General features: G+C 49.9%; 3 protein-coding genes and 1 long non-coding RNA gene across 4 annotated transcripts; 1 reads left to right on the top strand and 3 right to left on the bottom strand.

Annotated features, from left to right (window-relative positions):
- The first annotated feature begins 2,076 nt into the window (after nucleotides 1-2,076).
- Nucleotides 2,077-2,892, top strand: LOC124683864 (predicted GPI-anchored protein 58). The gene has a single exon (XM_047218297.1). The coding sequence runs from the start codon at nucleotides 2,077-2,079 to the stop codon at nucleotides 2,890-2,892; it is 816 nt and encodes a 271-aa protein (XP_047074253.1).
- A 497-nt stretch (nucleotides 2,893-3,389) lies between these two features.
- Nucleotides 3,390-4,119, bottom strand: LOC124683863. The gene is made up of 2 exons (XR_006996839.1): nucleotides 3,891-4,119; nucleotides 3,390-3,795 (listed from the first exon to the last, which is right to left on the bottom strand). It is a non-coding gene; the product is annotated as an uncharacterized LOC124683863 (long non-coding RNA).
- A 458-nt stretch (nucleotides 4,120-4,577) lies between these two features.
- LOC124659819 (pentatricopeptide repeat-containing protein CRP1, chloroplastic-like) lies at nucleotides 4,578-7,518 on the bottom strand. Its single transcript, XM_047197627.1, has 5 exons — nucleotides 6,373-7,518; nucleotides 5,437-5,589; nucleotides 5,258-5,329; nucleotides 4,654-4,756; nucleotides 4,578-4,585 (listed from the first exon to the last, which is right to left on the bottom strand). Exons 1-5 carry the CDS (start codon nucleotides 7,516-7,518, stop codon nucleotides 4,578-4,580), a joined length of 1,482 nt encoding a protein of 493 aa, XP_047053583.1.
- A 6,687-nt stretch (nucleotides 7,519-14,205) lies between these two features.
- On the bottom strand, nucleotides 14,206-15,856 carry LOC124683862 (benzyl alcohol O-benzoyltransferase-like). The gene is made up of 3 exons (XM_047218296.1): nucleotides 15,404-15,856; nucleotides 15,206-15,312; nucleotides 14,206-14,527 (listed from the first exon to the last, which is right to left on the bottom strand). The coding sequence occupies exons 1-3, from the start codon at nucleotides 15,854-15,856 to the stop codon at nucleotides 14,416-14,418; spliced, it is 672 nt and encodes a 223-aa protein (XP_047074252.1). The 3' UTR covers nucleotides 14,206-14,415.
- Nucleotides 15,857-17,387: the final 1,531 nt, after the last annotated feature.

Raw genomic sequence — 17,387 nt, 5'->3', positions numbered from 1 at the left:
GCGTCGCCCTCCATCCTTTCTGCTCCGCCGTCGACAACTTCCAGCACAGACAGTCTTGATGCCACTGATCATCGGTCCAGCCTTCTGGCTTCTTCTTCGTAGCTGGCGCCTTCCGCGGCTTCCCGAAGGGCGCCTTCGCCCCTTTCGTCTCATTGCCCGACGGCTTCTTGGTCCCTTTCTTGGCCATTTTTTTGGGGGCAGTCGGTGGCGCCATGGATGGGGAGAGGGTGACGGCGGGAGGAACAACGTAGCGACGGCAGGTGGGAGAAATGAATCGGCGGGTGGGATAGGTCAAATGTGTTGGGATGGCAGAAATGCGCGACGGGAGATGAGCGATGTGGCGGGAGAGGCGTGATTAGGCGGGAGGGGTGGACGAATTTTCTCTGTGCCGCTGACGGGTCAGGCCCGCGTCACTTCGCCTCGCTTTTCGGTGTGTCCGACGTCCCCGGAGTGTCCCCTGTGTAGCAGGGACGGGCTCGGGGCGCCGGACAAAAAGCGACTTTGGGGGACGCGGCTGAGAACGTTTTTTTTATCCGGCGCGCCCCAAATCCCTTTGGGGGGACGGTTTGGGGGGGGGGGGGGGGGCGACTGGAGATGCTCTAAGGTGTCTTGGGTTGATATTTTGTACACATCTAGGATTTATTTTTTCAGATTTTTTCTACACCTCGAGATGTCGTTTTCGATTTTCCAAAAATAGAGGCTGGGCTACACTTGCAACTTCTTCTGTAAGGGAATTTACAATTGTAAGGGAATTTACAATGGTAGAGAAGGTATGCATTCTCTTACCCCGCCACATCAGTTAGAGAAGGCAATAGATATAAATCATACAGTGCATTATCTCTTATAGCCATTTCTAGCAATTAATGTTAATAATTAAATTTTGATTGGAAATTTGTTTCTAAAGGAATACATATGTATACAATGGAGAAAATAGTTTTCCCTCATTTTCTAAAAGACGATCTCTTCTCTCTCTTCATTCTCTCTCACCTCTAGGAAAGGATAACATCACCCCCATTGCACGTGATCTAAGGGCACGTACAATGGGGTGACGTCAGCCTCCGTTAGAGCTGCCACGTCGAATTTTTGCTTAGTTGGAGGAGAGAGAATGAAGGAAGAGAAGGTTGTATTTCCTTAGCTAAGAGATCATCTCTTAGAAAATAAGGGAAGACTATTTTCTCCATTGTATGACATGTCTTCCCTTAGAAACATAATTTTCTACCAAATTTAATTGATTATCATTAATTGATAGGGATGACTATAATAGATAAGGCATTGTAGAACTTATACCTATTATCTTCTCTAGATGATGTGACGGGATAAGAGAAGGTATGCTTTCTCTACCATTGTATATGCTCTTGGACCCTGTATTTGGCTATGGAACTCTCCAAATCTCGCAACTGTACTCCTGGAGAAGGCTGAGCAATAAAGCCTGCATGCTCCTCTGTTTTTTCCTCTTATCAAAAAAATAAAACGAGGCGACAGCCAACAGCTAGCACGTTATGTTTTTTCCCATAGAAACGTTGTGCCCGCTGCCAAATTTACATTTACCATATTGGTCCGACTGCATGATCTGGCCAGCGATTCACGATCAATCATAGCATTATCTCTCATTAATCACATTTATACGTATCAATTCCTCAATTAAACCTGTCAAAAAAAAACCTCAATTAAACGTGTGTATCTGAACCTCTCGAGCCTGCCATTTTTATTATCGTTTACCAAAGGAAAGACCCACGACCGATCGTGCCTGCGCTGCGCCCATATAAGCCGGAGCGCTCGCCCCGGCCATGCGACGGAACACCGGCCAACTTTACGCCTGTCGGAGCAGTGCGCTCGCCGTTGCCGGAGAAGGCGGTGGCCGATCCAGGCCACAACGGTCAACAGCCAGCCGAGGGATCCGAGGAGGAGCGGGGCGGGGCCCTCCACCACGCGCCGGACGTGACAAAACCACGCCGCGCTGCCCCACCACCAAAATCTCCCGACCCGGCCGCAATCACTGACCACACTCTTTCTGCCCTCCACTCCTAGCTCACTCCTGATCCCCTCCCCCACCTCGCCGCGCCGCTCGGTTCGGCCATGGCCTACGGCGGGAAGTCGGCCGTCGACGCCATCCTCGCGGAGGCGGCCGACCTCGTCGCGCTGGAGCAGATCGCGAGGCTCAACACGGCGCACCTCGACGACTCCGCGGCGCTGCCCTCCAGCCTCGAGTCCCGCTTCCGCAAGCTCAAGTCCCTACCCGCCGCCGCCCCCTTGCCCCCGCCCGCCAAGACCCTGGGCCGCAGCGTCACCGCGCCGCCGCAGCACCGGGACGATCCTCCCGCCCACTCGCCTCCCCAAGCAAACCCTCCCGCGCCTGCCCCGGATGCGTCCCGGAAAGACGACCAGACCTCTCCGCCGCAGCCTCCTCCGAACCCGACCGTCCCCGCGGTTCGAGAGGAAGACGAAGACGAGGACGAGGACCTGGAGCGGCTGTTCGGGCCACGGCGGGGCCGGCCGACGCTGAAGGAGCGGAACCGGCGGACGGACTCCTCCTCCTCCTCCCAGTCCCCGCCGCCGCCGCGCCAGGCGTGCTGCTTCCCCTTCTCGCCCAAGAAAACCCTGCAGAAGACCCCTGCCACAAGGAGCAGCAAGAAGAAGACCCACGCCGAAGGGTACACCGGCGACGTCCTCGGCGTCGACGCCGGCGAGTGGGGCGACGAGAACAGGCGGATGGCCACGGAGCTCAGGGAGCAGCAGCGCAAGATGAAGAAGGCGCTGGAGGAGCAGGTCAGGGTGAGCAGGGAGACGGCCAAGATGGCGCGCTGGGTCAAGCAGGCCTCCGCGCGCATGACGCACACCGATGCCATTGACGACCTGCTCAGCGACCTCGACGACGACGACGACCTCAAGTGAAGATTTTTAGGTTACAATGCATAGTAGTTATAAGAGTTAAACTTTCAGACAAATGGGTATACATTCTGCTGTTCTTTCGCTATGAGATGGATGAATATATGTATGAAGCTACACTGTCAGTGTTTGTTCGTCTGTCCCTGTTTCTTAGTCTAAATTTACCAACCATAGCCACCGTGGCATGCACACACTTGCATATATAATGTGCTTGCACAACTGGGACTGCAAACAATTTGGTAATCTGAAGAGGAATGGCAATAGGACCTGACAGTTCAAAAGATTCGAACAGCAGCAATAAGACTTGACAATTCAACAGCTCAAAAATAGGACTTGACAATTCAACCGATTCCAGTAACCAGACAAACACATGACAGTGACTGATCTAATTAATTGATAGAATTTCGAGTTTACAGTCTGTCTTGACAACTTGAAAGGTTAGAACAACAGCAAGGAGACTTAACAATTCAGAAGATTGTAGTACACAAACAAACAAAGGACAGTGACAGAAGTAATTGATTGATAGAATTTCGAGTTCACACTCCGTCGGCTGAGAGCAGAAAGAATGTAAAGTAGAGACAAAAAAAAAAGTAGCTTTAAGAAAATGGTTACAAAGAACCACCTTACTTGTCTACTTCGAAAGATGATTCTTTACACAAGCGTTATCCTACAGTTAGCTGAAATAAGTGATATACAAGTCAATCCTCAGTGCACCTAATATTGTCTTTATCGTTCAAACGATGCAATCCGACCCAGGGAGAGGTAAATGCATGCAACTTGCATGAGACACTTCACCATCTCCATGAATATTTGTATTCCCGTCTCACTATTCATGAATTCAGGTTTCTTCAAACTATTCCTAGTTCTGATGCCTGAAAGACTTCTGTAACCGTTCCTTGACTATGAGATCTGCACTCCAGTACAAAGACAAGCGTATACCAGCTGATTCTACGCTGTAAATGAATGTAAATAGCATCCATCTGTTTGTTTGCTTGCTTGCTTACCTGCATTCTAGAGCCAGAAATGCATGCTCCGAACCATATGGCCTTCTGCCCAACCTCAAAAATTCCAGAGTCCAGCAACTAAAGAGCAATGGATGTCAGTTTTTGCCGGCTCATTATCATTGTACAACAGAGAACCTCCAATGGAGGAAATGCTAGAGGAGGTTTCTCCAGAATCCATGAATTTGTCATGAGTAATATGACGCAAAACACATCATGTGGATTAGAACTTCATTTGCGCGCTGACTGTTGTCTCATGATCTGCCTTTCAAAAGAGGGCCAAAGTATCAACTACTATTGTTGAGAAAAGCCATGTCCACAAATTTGAACTGAGAAAGTAATAAAAGAACATTTGCACAACTTAATGTTATGCTTCATATAAGTTGAGGCCAAACCTTACTTATTCTAAACAGGTACTATTTAAGCTACGTTCATCAAATTCAGCTGCAGACTATAAGTAAACCGAAAAAATACTCTTGGAGCAACTTAGTGCAAAAGGACATCACACAGTGTGAACAGATTAGGAGAACTATTTATATGCAAATTTCTGGATAAATTAAATCAGCTCACTCACGTTTACTCTTACAGGATACCCATCGAGCATGTGCATGCAAAGAAGGGATACTTGAAGTTATAGACATTTATATGTCAGGTGTCAGCCCACTTCAGAGTTGCTGGGGAGTTCCGATTTCAGTAATCTGCAAAACCATGCATCAATCAATACATCCTCCAAAAGCAAGAGGACAACTGCAAATAAAACACTTACATCTCATTTGTTCCACTGTAACAGTGGCATCATGCAACATTTCTCTAGCTTTTCTATCAGGGGTACAACCAGCACGCTCCATTTCATTATATACTTCCAAAACCTATTCAAGAAAGAAAATGAACAAATTTCAAGCTTCAAATTATTCAGGTACAAAGATGGCATCATGCAACATTTCTCTAGCTTTTCTATCTGGGGGACAACCAGTGTGCTCCATTTCATTATATACTTCCGAATACTATACAAGAAAATTACCAAAACTATTTCAAGCTTGTCAAATTATTCAGGTTGAAAGATGGCTGTAATGTTTCAAAGTCTCAATTATATAATTTTCGAAAAACAACCTCTATGGAAAATCCCTAAAGCATAAATAGGACCCTAGATTTGAATTTCAATTATAATTACCACCATCTTTATCAGGATAATAAAATATTCATTCTTTAAGGAGAGTTGCGTGCCATTAAAAAGAAGCTCTTTTACCATTACAGTTAAGACTGGATAACATCACAACTTTTACCAACAAGGAAGGTTTTCTTTGTGCCACAAGGCATAGATATTTAAGCAGATGAAGTAGTAATGGAGAGTAGATATACATCCGGAGAACCTTTTCAAATCTTTTTACTCTCATGAAAGCCTTCATAAGTGTAGTGTAAGTCACAACATCTGGGCTCATACCCTGAGAAAGAACAAGCACTGGTAAGAGATAGTGCAAAGAAAGAATCATGGCAGCCAAAGAAGAATTCATAAAAATAACAGCATGTTCATTCAGGAGAAAGTACATACACTGTCCTTGATATGCTGGAATACAGCCCGTGCCTCCAAATGCCTTCCAGCAGTACTGAAAGCATTTATTAACAAATTCAGCATAACAAGGTTCGGCTCTATTCCTTCTGCCTCCATTAACTGAAGAACACATACAGTTTGTTCACACAAACCCTGAAAAGTGATAGCCATATGAACATGATGCTCACAAGCTGAAAAGTGCAGATGGATATTGATGGTTTTGAAATCACTAAGCTTCTTCTTAAGGAGAAGGGGACTAAACTAACAAAGTTAGAATAATAATTCATGTACAGTTTCAATCCAAATTCTGGGTGAGGTAAAGCGCTAACCCAGGTGGAAGAATAATTCATGTAAATTGTCTCACTGATGATTATAGGTAACACAACATGCAGAAATTACATCAAGAATCTCAAGTCCTAAGTGGCCAAGAGATATTGATGTTAATGAAACCCATTAAGCTTCTTCAGTACGAGAACACAACTACCATGTCAGAAATATTTGAAGGTTTCTATATCATTTACAAACCTTAAGTAGCAAGTATGCCAAATTACTTGCTCTTGGCCTCTTGGGCAATCCTGGTTCAGGCATAGTGCTAAACCACATGAAGAAAAAGAGGAACTTCTTGCAGGTCGGGTCACATATGATTTTGGAATAACCCAAAAAGCTATATCAACGTAGCAAATGTAACTATTTTTCATAGCAGTTTTATTACATTGATAACACATTTGAACCAAAAAGTTTGAACTTCTAGGGAATTATTACATGATTTTAATTATACCAAATCTAGAACTTCGGCTTGGTATATATTGTTCTAGAAACTTAGGATCATTGTTTTTGATAGGAAAATTTAGCATGCACTGGAAAAAAAAATTAAAACGAGACCATTGAACATTCAGTTATGCAAAGCTGATTTCCTCCATGTCCAGCAGAACTAACCTGTTGAGCATAAGCATTTGCCAGGACACAGAAGATGCTAGGAGTAAGCTGCAGTTTTTCAGCTTTCAGAGCAGCTACACACTCGCGGGCATCACGAAAAAGGCCATACTGCCCGTAAATGTCGACCAAAACCGCATACACCGCACCACTGTCCTTGAACCCTCGGTTCCTCATTTTATCAAACAGCCTCTTGAGCTCATCCCACTTGCCTTGCTCCCCCAGCCTGCTGATGATCGTGACAAAGATCTTCGGGTCAGGGTACATCCCTTCCTCCTGCATCGCCGCGAAATACCGCAGCGCACGCTTCATGTTCCCGACCCGGCAGTGCCACCGGATCAGAGCGTTCCAGGTAGCAATATCCGGCTTGATCCCCTCGGCGCGCATTTTCTCGAACACCCTGCGCGCGTCGGCCAGCTGCCCGTACTTGCCGAAGGTGTCGATGAGGCCGTTGTAGATCCTGACGTCGAGCTCCACGCCGACCTCCTGCATCTCCAGGACGAGGTCGGTGGCCTTCTTCCACATGCCGTTGTCCCGGTAGAGCCGCACCAGCGCGCTGTACCCGGCGGTGCCGAGCCGGACGCCCCGCCGCCTCATCTCGCCGAGCACCCACCACGAGTCCTCGAGGCGGCCGGCCCGCGCGTAGGCGTCGAGGAGGAGCGTGTAGGTGCGGCGGTTCCGCGGCACCCCGTCGTCGGCCATCTGGAGGAGCAGGCGGTCGGCGAGGCGGAGGTGCGCCCGGGCCAGGAGGCCCTCGAGGAGCGCGTTGTAGTGCGCGGTGTTGGGGAGGGGGGGTCCGAGGTGGCGCAGCTCGAGGAGGAGCGCCTCGGCCTCGAGCGTGCGGCCGGCAAGGGATAGAGCGCGGATGAGGCGCGCGTAGGCGGCGGCGCTGGCGCGCTTCCCCGCCGCCTGCATGTCCGCGAGGAGGCGGAGGGAGCGCGCGAGGTCGGAGCCCGCGTGCGGCTGGATGTCGCGGTCGTAGGACTCCCACGGCCGCTCCTGGTGGTCGTTTGCCGCGGTGGAGCGGCAGGCGACGGCGGTGGTGAAGCCGCCGCGCCGGCATCTGCGAATGGGAGGCGGACGCTGGAGTGGCGGGAGAAGGTGCGGCGGCGGGTGCAGGCGGCGGCGTACGAGGCAGTGGGCGTCCATGGAGGTTTGAGCGCCCGCTCGCGCTCGCTGGCTGGCTCGGCGGTGTTGGGAGCTGGAGAGGAATGGATGGGAGAGAAACAGAAACCGGAAGCGCAAAGCTGCTAGCGTCATCACGGAAGGCACGAAGTTACCCTGAATACGTATTACACTGAACCAGTAATCTCATCCGGTTGACAGATTTGTTAGTGTTAGAGCACCTCCAAGCTGCCCTCCCACCGTCAAATCCGGCCTTAAATAGTGCTGAATTGGATGAAACTTTGACGTGAGGAGCGCTGAATTTTTAGCCGTTCACCTAGCTGAACGTCCGGAGATCGTCGTTTTTGGCTTTAGTTTCAGAAATAAACTCACAGTTCGGTGAATTTGACAAATTTTGGTCAATATTCAGCTTATTTTTACAAATAAACATTACAGTTCAACAAAACAAGCAAATAATTTAACAAGTTTTGAAATAAATCAAATGAAACTAGTTGGTGTTGCCTCGAAGCCTCTATATGTGCTCCACCAGATCATCCTGCGGCTGTTGATGCACTGTGGAGCCTCGAATCTCCTGACGCATAGCGATGAACGAAGCCCACGATATCGGCACTTGGTGATTAGGCTGTGCAAAAGGACTCTCTATCATATGGTGCAGCTTGCTCGTTCAGAGGAACTAGATACTTTCGCTCATTCTCAATAATCATGTTGTGTAAGCATACACAACAGTTCATCACCTCCCACATCTGATCTTTGGACCAAGTCATAGCGGAGAACCGGACTACAGGAAATCTCTGCCGGAGGACACCAAATGCACGCTCGATGTCCTTTCGGCAACCTTCTTGTTCCTTGACAAACTCCACCTCCTTCGGGAGGATGGGGCTTCACAGATGTTGCCCACTTTAGATAGATACCGTCTAGGGATGGCAATGGGTACCCATGACCCGCGTACCTGTCTGGTAAAATCCAATAGAAGTACGGGTATGGGACAAAATATTACCCATGGGTTTGTAAATGGGAAAAAATCATACCCATTGGTTAGAGCGGGTACGGGTACGGGTATGGGATCATAGAACACATACCGGCGTACCCATGTACCCATCTAAATTTAACAAGTGAGCCATTATAATATTCTAAACTACTTAATTTTTCCCTAATCATGCATTCATGTTGCTAGGCTGAACCTCACGCTTTCCAGTCCCATAATCGTTGGTAGGTTAGTGAGGATTAAACCCCTATTTAGGATCGCTTCACCTCCTATCATATTTTTTTGATCAATTTGAAGTGTTGTAAGTGATGGTATTTTTACCTGCGGGTACCCATTTACCCTGCCGGGTGACGGGTATGGGTATGGAATGGCTTTACCGGTACACATACCCTACGGGTGCCATCCCTAATATCGTCTCCAAGATAGTATCCGAAGAGATTCATCGGTAGCGTCATCAGGAGCTCCATATGCCAGCATCCGCATAGCCACCGTGCACTTTTGGAGGGCGGAAAACCCTGCCATGCCGGTGCAATCCAATTTGCATCTGAAGAAGGAGTCGTAGTCTCGAGCAGCATACATAATTTTCAGGAAGAGCTTCCGGCTCATCCTGAAACAACGCCTAAAAACAACCTCACCATGCAATGGACTATCGGCGAATTAGTCAGCGTAGAGCATGCAGTAGCCCTTCATTCCCTGCCTCGGCTTGCACTTCCGGCGACCTGGTGCCGACCCGCCACGTCGACCAATGGCCTTCTCCGCGTACAAGCCGGACAAGCAAGCTAGGATCAACATGTGCTCCTCATATGGGCGGCGGTTGCCATCTCTACTTCAAAAAGCTCGACGAACATCTGCTCCTCCTCCTCGTCCGAGTCCATGTCCGCCCAGGCAAATGGACGAACACCTGCCGGGCGTGGTCGACGCGAGGAGTTGGCCGACAGCGAAATATAGGTAGACGAGACGAGGGACGGCGGAATATAGGCTGGTGGGAGGAGGGACGGCGGAGTGCAGGCAACCAGCCGGCGGATTGGCGAGGGGTGGTGACGGCGGCGAGAGATCTACGAGTGGGGAGGGAGATTTACGACGAGAAAGTGGTGGGGTTAGCGTGTTCTCTCGTCGACAGAGCGGGCCCGTCCCCGTTTTTCTCTCGTCCGGACTCCGCGAGCGCACCCCGGGGGGGCGGCGGGGATGGCCTAGGCTCTCCGGATGGATTAAGGGCCTTTTCCAGGAGAAAACGAGGAACCGGGGGTGCGGCTGGACCAAATAACACCGTCCGGATAAAAAAAAGAGCTATCGGGGGCCTCGTCGGGGAGACGGCTGGAGGTGCTCTTAGCATCTCGAAATAGCATTTCGTCCCGCTTTGTAAATAAACCGGACTACTAGATACGAAGTTCAAGAGCAAGAACTTAAGAAACATCACAAAACATGCCCAACACAGAAAGAAGAAGTGGTACAACGCTCAAAAGAGTGAGGATGTCAATGGTACAGTGACGAAGCCAAACATGCCACCGTTGCACCCTTCGAATTTGACTCGCCACCACGCTTCATGACCGATCAAAAAGTACCAAGGCAACACCTTCGAGAAGGGATGTGACCTCAGCACGTCAAGCTAGTCGTAGGGTTTGCCCCGACATTTAGAGGAAAGTGTAGTGTAGGCATGTGGGTAGCCTCAATGATCTACGGGGAGAAACAACGACGCCCACGATATGTAGCCATGTCAGTGCTAGAAATGCCAACAAGCTAGACTTTCTACGCAACCCATTCACTCTCTACCTTTGCTTGGCGGTGCACCTCCTCAAGTGAGAGGATGTGGAAAATATGCAAAGTTAAAAAAAAGTGTGGCAAATGTGCAATTCCCCCAGCACCCGGAACCCTCGCCGCTGATGAGATTTCTAGCGCAAAGATGTGGTCGGTGGCGCAATGGTGACATCGCTTATGGTTCACAACGACGATGGGGCCTCAAGCGAGCGTTGGCTCGACGATGTGAGTCCTCCCTTCTCTCCACCCCTTCCCCTATACCGGAGATGCAATTTAAGTTTAGCGTTTCGGCGTGGTTGCCGATCGATTTAGGAAAAAAAATCAATTATGTTCATAGCTTAAAACTGTGTAGTACCTCGACATGGACTATGCGCCGGAGATCATTGCCGACCCGGCGTGGAAAAACCTTGCTGATCCTAGGGTTTGCTCCGCGTTGTTGCATGCACAAAACATGTAGAAGTACATAGAAATAGAATACGTAACCCTAACATGTTGGCAGGATAGACCAAGTTGAAGTATGGCCAAGAGCACACGTACACGTCAGCATCTGTCACTCACTCACTCACGTTTGGAGTGAGACGATGACGTGTAGATCGACGTCATTTTTGCACCTAAACTTCAATTTGAAACATGGAATACATCACGAGGGTGCCCGGCAGTGTTGGTGCGATGGAGCCCACGCAGGATCAGTTTAGGTTTACAATGGTCAAAGGTCCGGTCACATTTGCACCAACCAAATCCGACAGCATTTTATATCCCGGCAGGATGAGTGTTTCGATCGATCGCTTTCCCCTTCATGACGTATGGTCGTCGAGCCGTGTCGTGTCGCGTCTACCGTCTGCGCATCGTTGTATACGCAGCCCTCTCTTTAATTGTTTGTGACTGCTAAAATTGACTAGACTGCCGCAACTGCCGTTTGGTACACTTCCCACGAGTTTAGGGATGCCAACCCTAGCTATATGTACTGGAACAATCTAATTCGATCATATATACACGTGTGGTGTACAAGTAGCTAGGATTTCGCCGGTATGGAGGTGGAGGACTGGAGGTGTTTTTTTTTGCTTTTGTTTTGAGACACGCAAGGGAGGAGTTGGTGACTTGGTGCAACAAACCTGCTTCTTCTCCCGCTAGCTACTCATTCATGCATGCAGCCGCATCCCAGGTCTAAAAAAACCCACTATGATGCTTTCGTGGACGTGTGTCAGTTGGTCAAACATAGTCCGTACAAGTGTATCATATGGAACAGCTGGGGAGCAGGTATTGGTCCATGCATGCAAGAGAGCAGCAGAACTACACGCAACAAAACCACTATGCATGATGTCTTCGTGGACGGATAGCCAGATAGGTGGTTCCTATTGGTGATGGGTTGCTAATTTTGGGTTGCTGCCAATGGTGTCTGGAGCTATCACCGTCAGAGAGGTTTGCCACTTTCTCACCACCTTGGCTGTTGCCTTCCCTAGATTCGCAGTTGGTTGATGGGTGCCTCCAAATGCCGTGGCATGTCGTTTTCGGCGCGACGTTGGAGTGTCATGTTGAGTGTTTGCGGGTGCCGCTTTGTGGTCTATGTGGGTGTGTTGTCTGTGTGGTCTTGGCCCGATTGTTGTAGGTTTTCTCTGGTTTTCTCCTAAAAACCGAGCACCCTCTTCTTAACTAATGGACGAGGCAAACTATTTGCCCGCGTTTCAAAACAAAATGTTGGTTAACTTACGATCAGAGGGAATATTTTCGCTTTGCATTGACAACGACTTATCAAGTGTGGAGAATGTGCCAAAACCACGTAGTAATTAATCTTGCCATGATGATAAGTGATCAATGGACGAATTAGTGCTCAATGAGAAAGATGAGCCAATGAGTAGACTACTGCTTTTGATAAACAATTTTGCTAATTCAATTAGCTTGGTTCTTAGTTGACTTTGCACCATGATACGTGCTATCTTGAGCTGGGTTGCAACTAAAGAAACGGTCAACTGGTGCTAGTTATAAGTTGCAAGATGAGTAGTGAGCCCTAAACTGTTTTATTTTTAAGTGGTTTGTGGTAGCCATGAGCTAACAATATATATGAGTTGAAACCAAAATTTGATGACATTACCTGCTTAATTCACGTAGTCGGACTGATACAGTCAAATGTACTACCTCTGTCCATCTTTTGATGTCAAAAATTTGTCTAAATTTGAATGTATCTAGATACACTTTAGTGCATAGATACATCCGAATTTAAATGAACCATCGGACATCTATTAAAGGGAGTAGTAAATTAGCATTACAACTTCCTGCCAACCTCACGCAGGTCGATGCGGCATCATTTGTGCGTACGATTTTGAGCCCTACGGGCCGGCACCGGCTAATAACGCTACGTAGAAAAGACAACCCACAGAAATCTTCCTATGGCCACCATTTTTCCTCCTTCTCCTACTTCAGTCAAAAAGCTTCGGTCTGATTTACACGTTTCAACAGAGCGACCAGAATGATGAGTCTCCAGGCAATTTAAACGGCCACCAAACGCCACTCAAGCCGCGCGCTCACACACTGAGTCACTGACACTGCCTGAACTTGTGTGGTATGTGTGGTGTCGCAGCTGAGCCGTCGTTTTCGTTGAGAAATGCGAATGTTGTTTAATGTTTTCTGTGCGACTTTCTTTGACCACGAGCGAGATCACAGAAAAAGGTCTGAAAGTAGGCCCTGCCTCCTTGCGTTAGAGTGGCATAAAGTGTGATCTTCATCAGAGCGATTACATTTTACATAGTACTCCATCCGGCCTGATTTAGTTGACACGGGCAGTGTACAATTGTAAATTTGTGAAAATCCCTCGCTGGTTCAATTCTTCTCAAATGTGGTCCCCAAATCAAAATACTTGATCCTGATGTTTTTGTCCCGCGCCGGAGATCCTTCCCGCCCCCTGCTAGAGCTGGGCTCGCGCGCTCGACATCGACGGTGAGCGGGCCATCTGCGGCCGCTCTAGGAGCAGAGGAGGCGGGGCCTCAAGGAGCATGTGAGGCGGGGCCTCAAGGGAGTAGAGGCGAGCTCCCCGCTATCCCCCCCCCCGCATAAGGCAGCTACATCGCTGCCCGCTCCACCTCGCCCGCCACCGTGACCACCACGCCATCTAGAACACCCGTAAGGTCTATGAAATCCTTGGCACCTTCAGCTTCTGCTCCCTTGGATGCAAGGTACGAATGTCTTTGCACAAATCTTAACATTAGTCCACATGAGAAAGAGGAAGAAGATGTAGAAATACTCGAAGCCGAAGATGTACAAATACCTGTTGAGCAAGCACACCGTAGAGAACTACCTGATAGTCACAGATTCGCGCCATAAATTGCCTTGAAAGCTCTTGGCAAAGACATGCCAATTGAGAAGGCAGATAAAGAACTTGTAGCTACTCTTCTAAAAACAAGTCTCAACACAATTGAAAGAATATGGAGAAAGACAAGAGAACAAGAGATAAAAGATCTAGATGTTGATGTCTCAAATCAAAAGAAGAGGCGCTGCAGGCAAAAGAGAGTAAATCTTGATCTGTCAAACTAAAGACCATCATAGTTACTAGAGATACAATGAGGCAATATCTTTATGAAAAGGTAATTCCAATAAGTGCATATATATGGATTGGCAATGAGGGAACCATTTTTATCCAACAAGACAACGCACATACGCACGTTCTTTCAAATGATCCAAGTTTCATTGCTGCTTGTTAGTGACGTGGAGCCATTCCATAGAAACACAACTCATGGGTAGCTTGTCACAACAGTGGATATATTTTGTACTATTGTATCGTTCATTTTGTCATATAACTTTGTAGCTAGCTAAAACTCCATCAAACCTCTTATTAGAAGAAAAATAAAACACTCTCCTGTAGCTGTTGATCCACTTCTCGTTCCGTCAAGCTGATTTCATACGCTAGGACACCTTTCATTTCTTATTAGTCCAGTAAAAATACATACAATTTGTACGAAGAAAACATGTTATAATGTTCCTTTTTCTTATCAACATGTTATATTGTTCGTACATGCCAGACAAAGATAAAAGATTAAATAAGCACATGAGAAACTCTTAATATGTCAGAGATAGAATGGCACATTGGCACCAATGGCGAGGTACTTTGTGGTACGCGACGACGTATGTGTTATAGTTGTAGGCTTGTAGCGTATCATATGCGATGCACACGTACGTAGGTATACTTGCGCCTAGAGGATCTCTGCGGTGAGGCCTTGGACCTCGAGCTGGAACTTGTCCATGGCGTCCTTGGGCAGGCAGATGGGCACCACCGTGCCCTCCTCCCCCTTGCCGTTCTTGGACCTGGAGAAGTAGTTGGTCACGCCGGGTAACGGCCCCTCGCCGCCCTTGGCCGGCCCGCCGTACACGGGCGCGCCCCACCCGAAGTCCACGCTCTTGAACCCGGCGTGGCTCACGTCGGAGACGATGTACGTCCGGGCGAGCGCGAACAGGGGCCGGCCACGGAGCACCATCAGGTCCGCCACCGACAGCAGGTAGTCGTACGTCACGGCGGACTTGGCCTTCTTCACCAGCTCCAGCGCGTACCCGAGCCCGCCAGCGCACAGCTCCCCGGCCGTGGTCGCCGCCACGGAGTAGGCGAACGCGTTCCCGTAGAAGCCCTCGGGGAGCGGCACGTCGGGGCGTCCCCGCGCGTTGACGATGAAGGACAGCCGCACCTCCTCGTCGGCGCCGTACCCGAGCGCCGCCGTGCGGCCCAGCCAGATGCAGGCCGCCACCAGCTCGAACCGGGAGCTCCGGCCCATGTGCGGCGGCGCGCGCTGACGCAGCCCCGCGATCTCGCGCGGCCCGAAGAAGAACGGGACGCGCGCCATGTCGCCGGCCGGCGTCGACAGCATCCTGTCCGCGCCGCCCGCCGGCTCGCTGTACTCCGGGTGCGGGTACGATGGCTGCGGGGGTTGCCGCGCCATGAACATCTCCCTGCCCCACGCCGGCGGCACCGACGGCCCGGGCTCGCCGCGCGCCAGCTCGCAGATGACCTTCTCGAACTCCATGCCGCCCGGCGCGTCCACCACGCAGTGGCAGAAGCGCTGCCCGAAGATGAAGCCCCCACACTTGAGCCTCGTCACCTGCAACAAGGGCACCGTTAGTTGCTCATCACAATAACTGTGACCGGTATCAGATGACTGCCATGCCATGTGTACGTACAACTGTACATACCTGAATGTAGAGCAATGGGCGGTCGATGACGGGCTCAACCCCGGCGACGGTGGTGGCCTCCAGTATGAACTGCTCGAAGCAGGGGAAGGGCGGGCTCTGCACGTCCCCGAAGTCTTCGGCGGTGAGGTCGGCGTCGGCGTCGACGAACATGACGCCCTGCGCCTCGCAGTCCACGACGAGCTTCCTGCCGGCCTCCTCGCGGATGCGGCCGGCGAGCGGGTAGTAGGGGACGAGCGCCCTGGCCAGCGCCTCCCGGATGACGGCGGCCGGGTCGACGCCCTGCTTGGACGGGTCGGCGCGGTACAGGTGGATGCCCGAGCTGTAGAAGCGCATGCCCTCGGCGTCGTCGAGGTCCGACAGCGCCTTCGTCTCCGTCGGCGTCGGCGCCGCTGGCGACACCAGCACCGGCTCGCCCCGTCGCACCGTGAATGCCGGGAGGATTGGCGACGCCATTGAGTTGAGAGTGAGCTCGCTAGAGATTCTGTGTAGCGTCTAGCGTGTACTCCGTAAGAGCTGAAAGTGCAGTTGGTTGTGCTGCTGAGTGCTGAGTGGAGTGTGTTTTATAGGACGGGGACAGGATGGATTTTGGGGTTGGTGCCCAATTCCACGGGCAGTGGGCAGTAGGTGCACTGGGATCAATAGTGGGCGCAGGTGGAGTTGGCCATTCAGTCTAGGCGAAGACGCAAGACGCGCACGACCAAAGTAGTCACAAACTCATAATTACTCACTCCATTTTTATTTTATACTTCACGTTATGGGTCAGTCAAGTCAAAATTTTATCGAAGACAGAAAAAGACCCCGTGTCGCCGCCCCCTCCTGCGAGATGGATCTTCTCGATCCTCGCGTCTGGCCGGGCTGGCGGTGCGGCGGGGGCGGCATCTCGGGCAGGGGAAGTGGTGGCTTGGGGAGATGTGTTGTCGGCCCCGATCTATCAGGGCATGGCTGCGACGAGGTGGTGGTGCGGGTGCTGTCTTGGCAGAGGAAGTTCGGTTGCAGGTCATTGCCGGTGGACTTGGCGGTTGGAGGCGGAGGATCCTAGGAGAAATCCTTGACCTGGTGTTGGCCAGGACTGGCGATGGCGACGCACGCGGGTGCCGCTGACTTTATTGGAAACGTCGTCAAGGGCTCCTCTCCTTATCCCGTAGTCTTGCCTCCAGAGGGAAACCTCAGATCCTTGGATCACATGATGAAGGCGTCTCAACGTGTTTCTCCTCGTTGGGGGCATCGTCTCGGAGTTAGCTTCGACTTGGGGTCCAATGGATGTTTGGTTGCTGAGTTGGCTCGCTTGGGGGCGCTGCGGGTAGTTTGGCAACGATGATGCATCGAGCAGAGCTTGGGTCGCGGCTTGGGCTTTGTTGCTAGTTACCGACGTGTCCGATGGGTTCTCTTGTGCTTCGTTGTGTCGCTGTGAAGTCGGAGCTGCGGCGGAGTGTCCCTGCGGCAACGATGACCAGCAACCGGTGGACTATGGAGGTTTCAGTTGGTGCAAGTCCAGCATAGTTCTCTTGAGAAGCTCCTCGTCCGAGTCGGAGCTGTCTCTCGTTGGCGTGTGTGGACGACTGTTGGCATTTGGCCAGGTCGGTCGGTGGTTGTGCCCAATGTGGTCGTGTTCCGTGACGACATCGGTGCACTTATATCGGTTTTTGGTTGGTTACCCGTTAATTAACCGGCCATCTTCTTCTTTATCAATGAAATGGCAAGTCTTGCCTAGTTTCAATTTCTTTTATCAAATTTAAATAAAAATATAGCAAAAGATATCAACATCTATAGTACCGAAGCATATATTATGAAAAAGTACGTCATAATGATTCTAACAATATAGTCTCTTCGTTTAAATGAATAAGGCACCCTCTTTTTTCTTGTTTTATATTTGAACAAAATTAATCTATATACATAAAAGGTATTTGATACAAAATCAGTATCAGTAGAAATTATTTCTTAATACGATTCTACTATATAATCAAGATATTGTTATTCAGTTTGT

Source organism: Lolium rigidum, chromosome 1, assembly GCF_022539505.1.
Source record: "Lolium rigidum isolate FL_2022 chromosome 1, APGP_CSIRO_Lrig_0.1, whole genome shotgun sequence".
NCBI lineage: Eukaryota > Viridiplantae > Streptophyta > Magnoliopsida > Poales > Poaceae > Lolium > Lolium rigidum.
The sequence above is the reverse complement of the archived record's forward strand: the minus strand, read 5'-3'. Positions and strand labels throughout refer to the sequence as shown.

Bases quoted from the DNA above. Each gene is read 5' to 3' on its own strand.
- LOC124683864 (XM_047218297.1), top strand. From the start codon at position 2,077: ATGGCCTACGGCGGGAAGTCGGCCGTCGACGCCATCCTCGCGGAGGCG.
- LOC124659819 (XM_047197627.1), bottom strand. From the start codon at position 7,518: ATGGACGCCCACTGCCTCGTACGCCGCCGCCTGCACCCGCCGCCGCAC. The intron at 5,590-6,372 runs GTTAGTTCTGCT...ATCACTTTTCAG, and splicing joins CAAATGCTTATGCTCAACAG to GGTTTGTGTGAACAAACTGT. The intron at 5,330-5,436 runs GTATGTACTTTC...GTTCTTTCTCAG, and splicing joins TCCAGCATATCAAGGACAGT to GGTATGAGCCCAGATGTTGT.
- LOC124683862 (XM_047218296.1), bottom strand. From the start codon at position 15,856: ATGGCGTCGCCAATCCTCCCGGCATTCACGGTGCGACGGGGCGAGCCG. The intron at 15,313-15,403 runs GTATGTACAGTT...CCCTTGTTGCAG, and splicing joins GCCCATTGCTCTACATTCAG to GTGACGAGGCTCAAGTGTGG. The intron at 14,528-15,205 runs GCGCGGCGAGCC...CTACTTCTCCAG, and splicing joins AAGGTCATCTGCGAGCTGGC to GTCCAAGAACGGCAAGGGGG.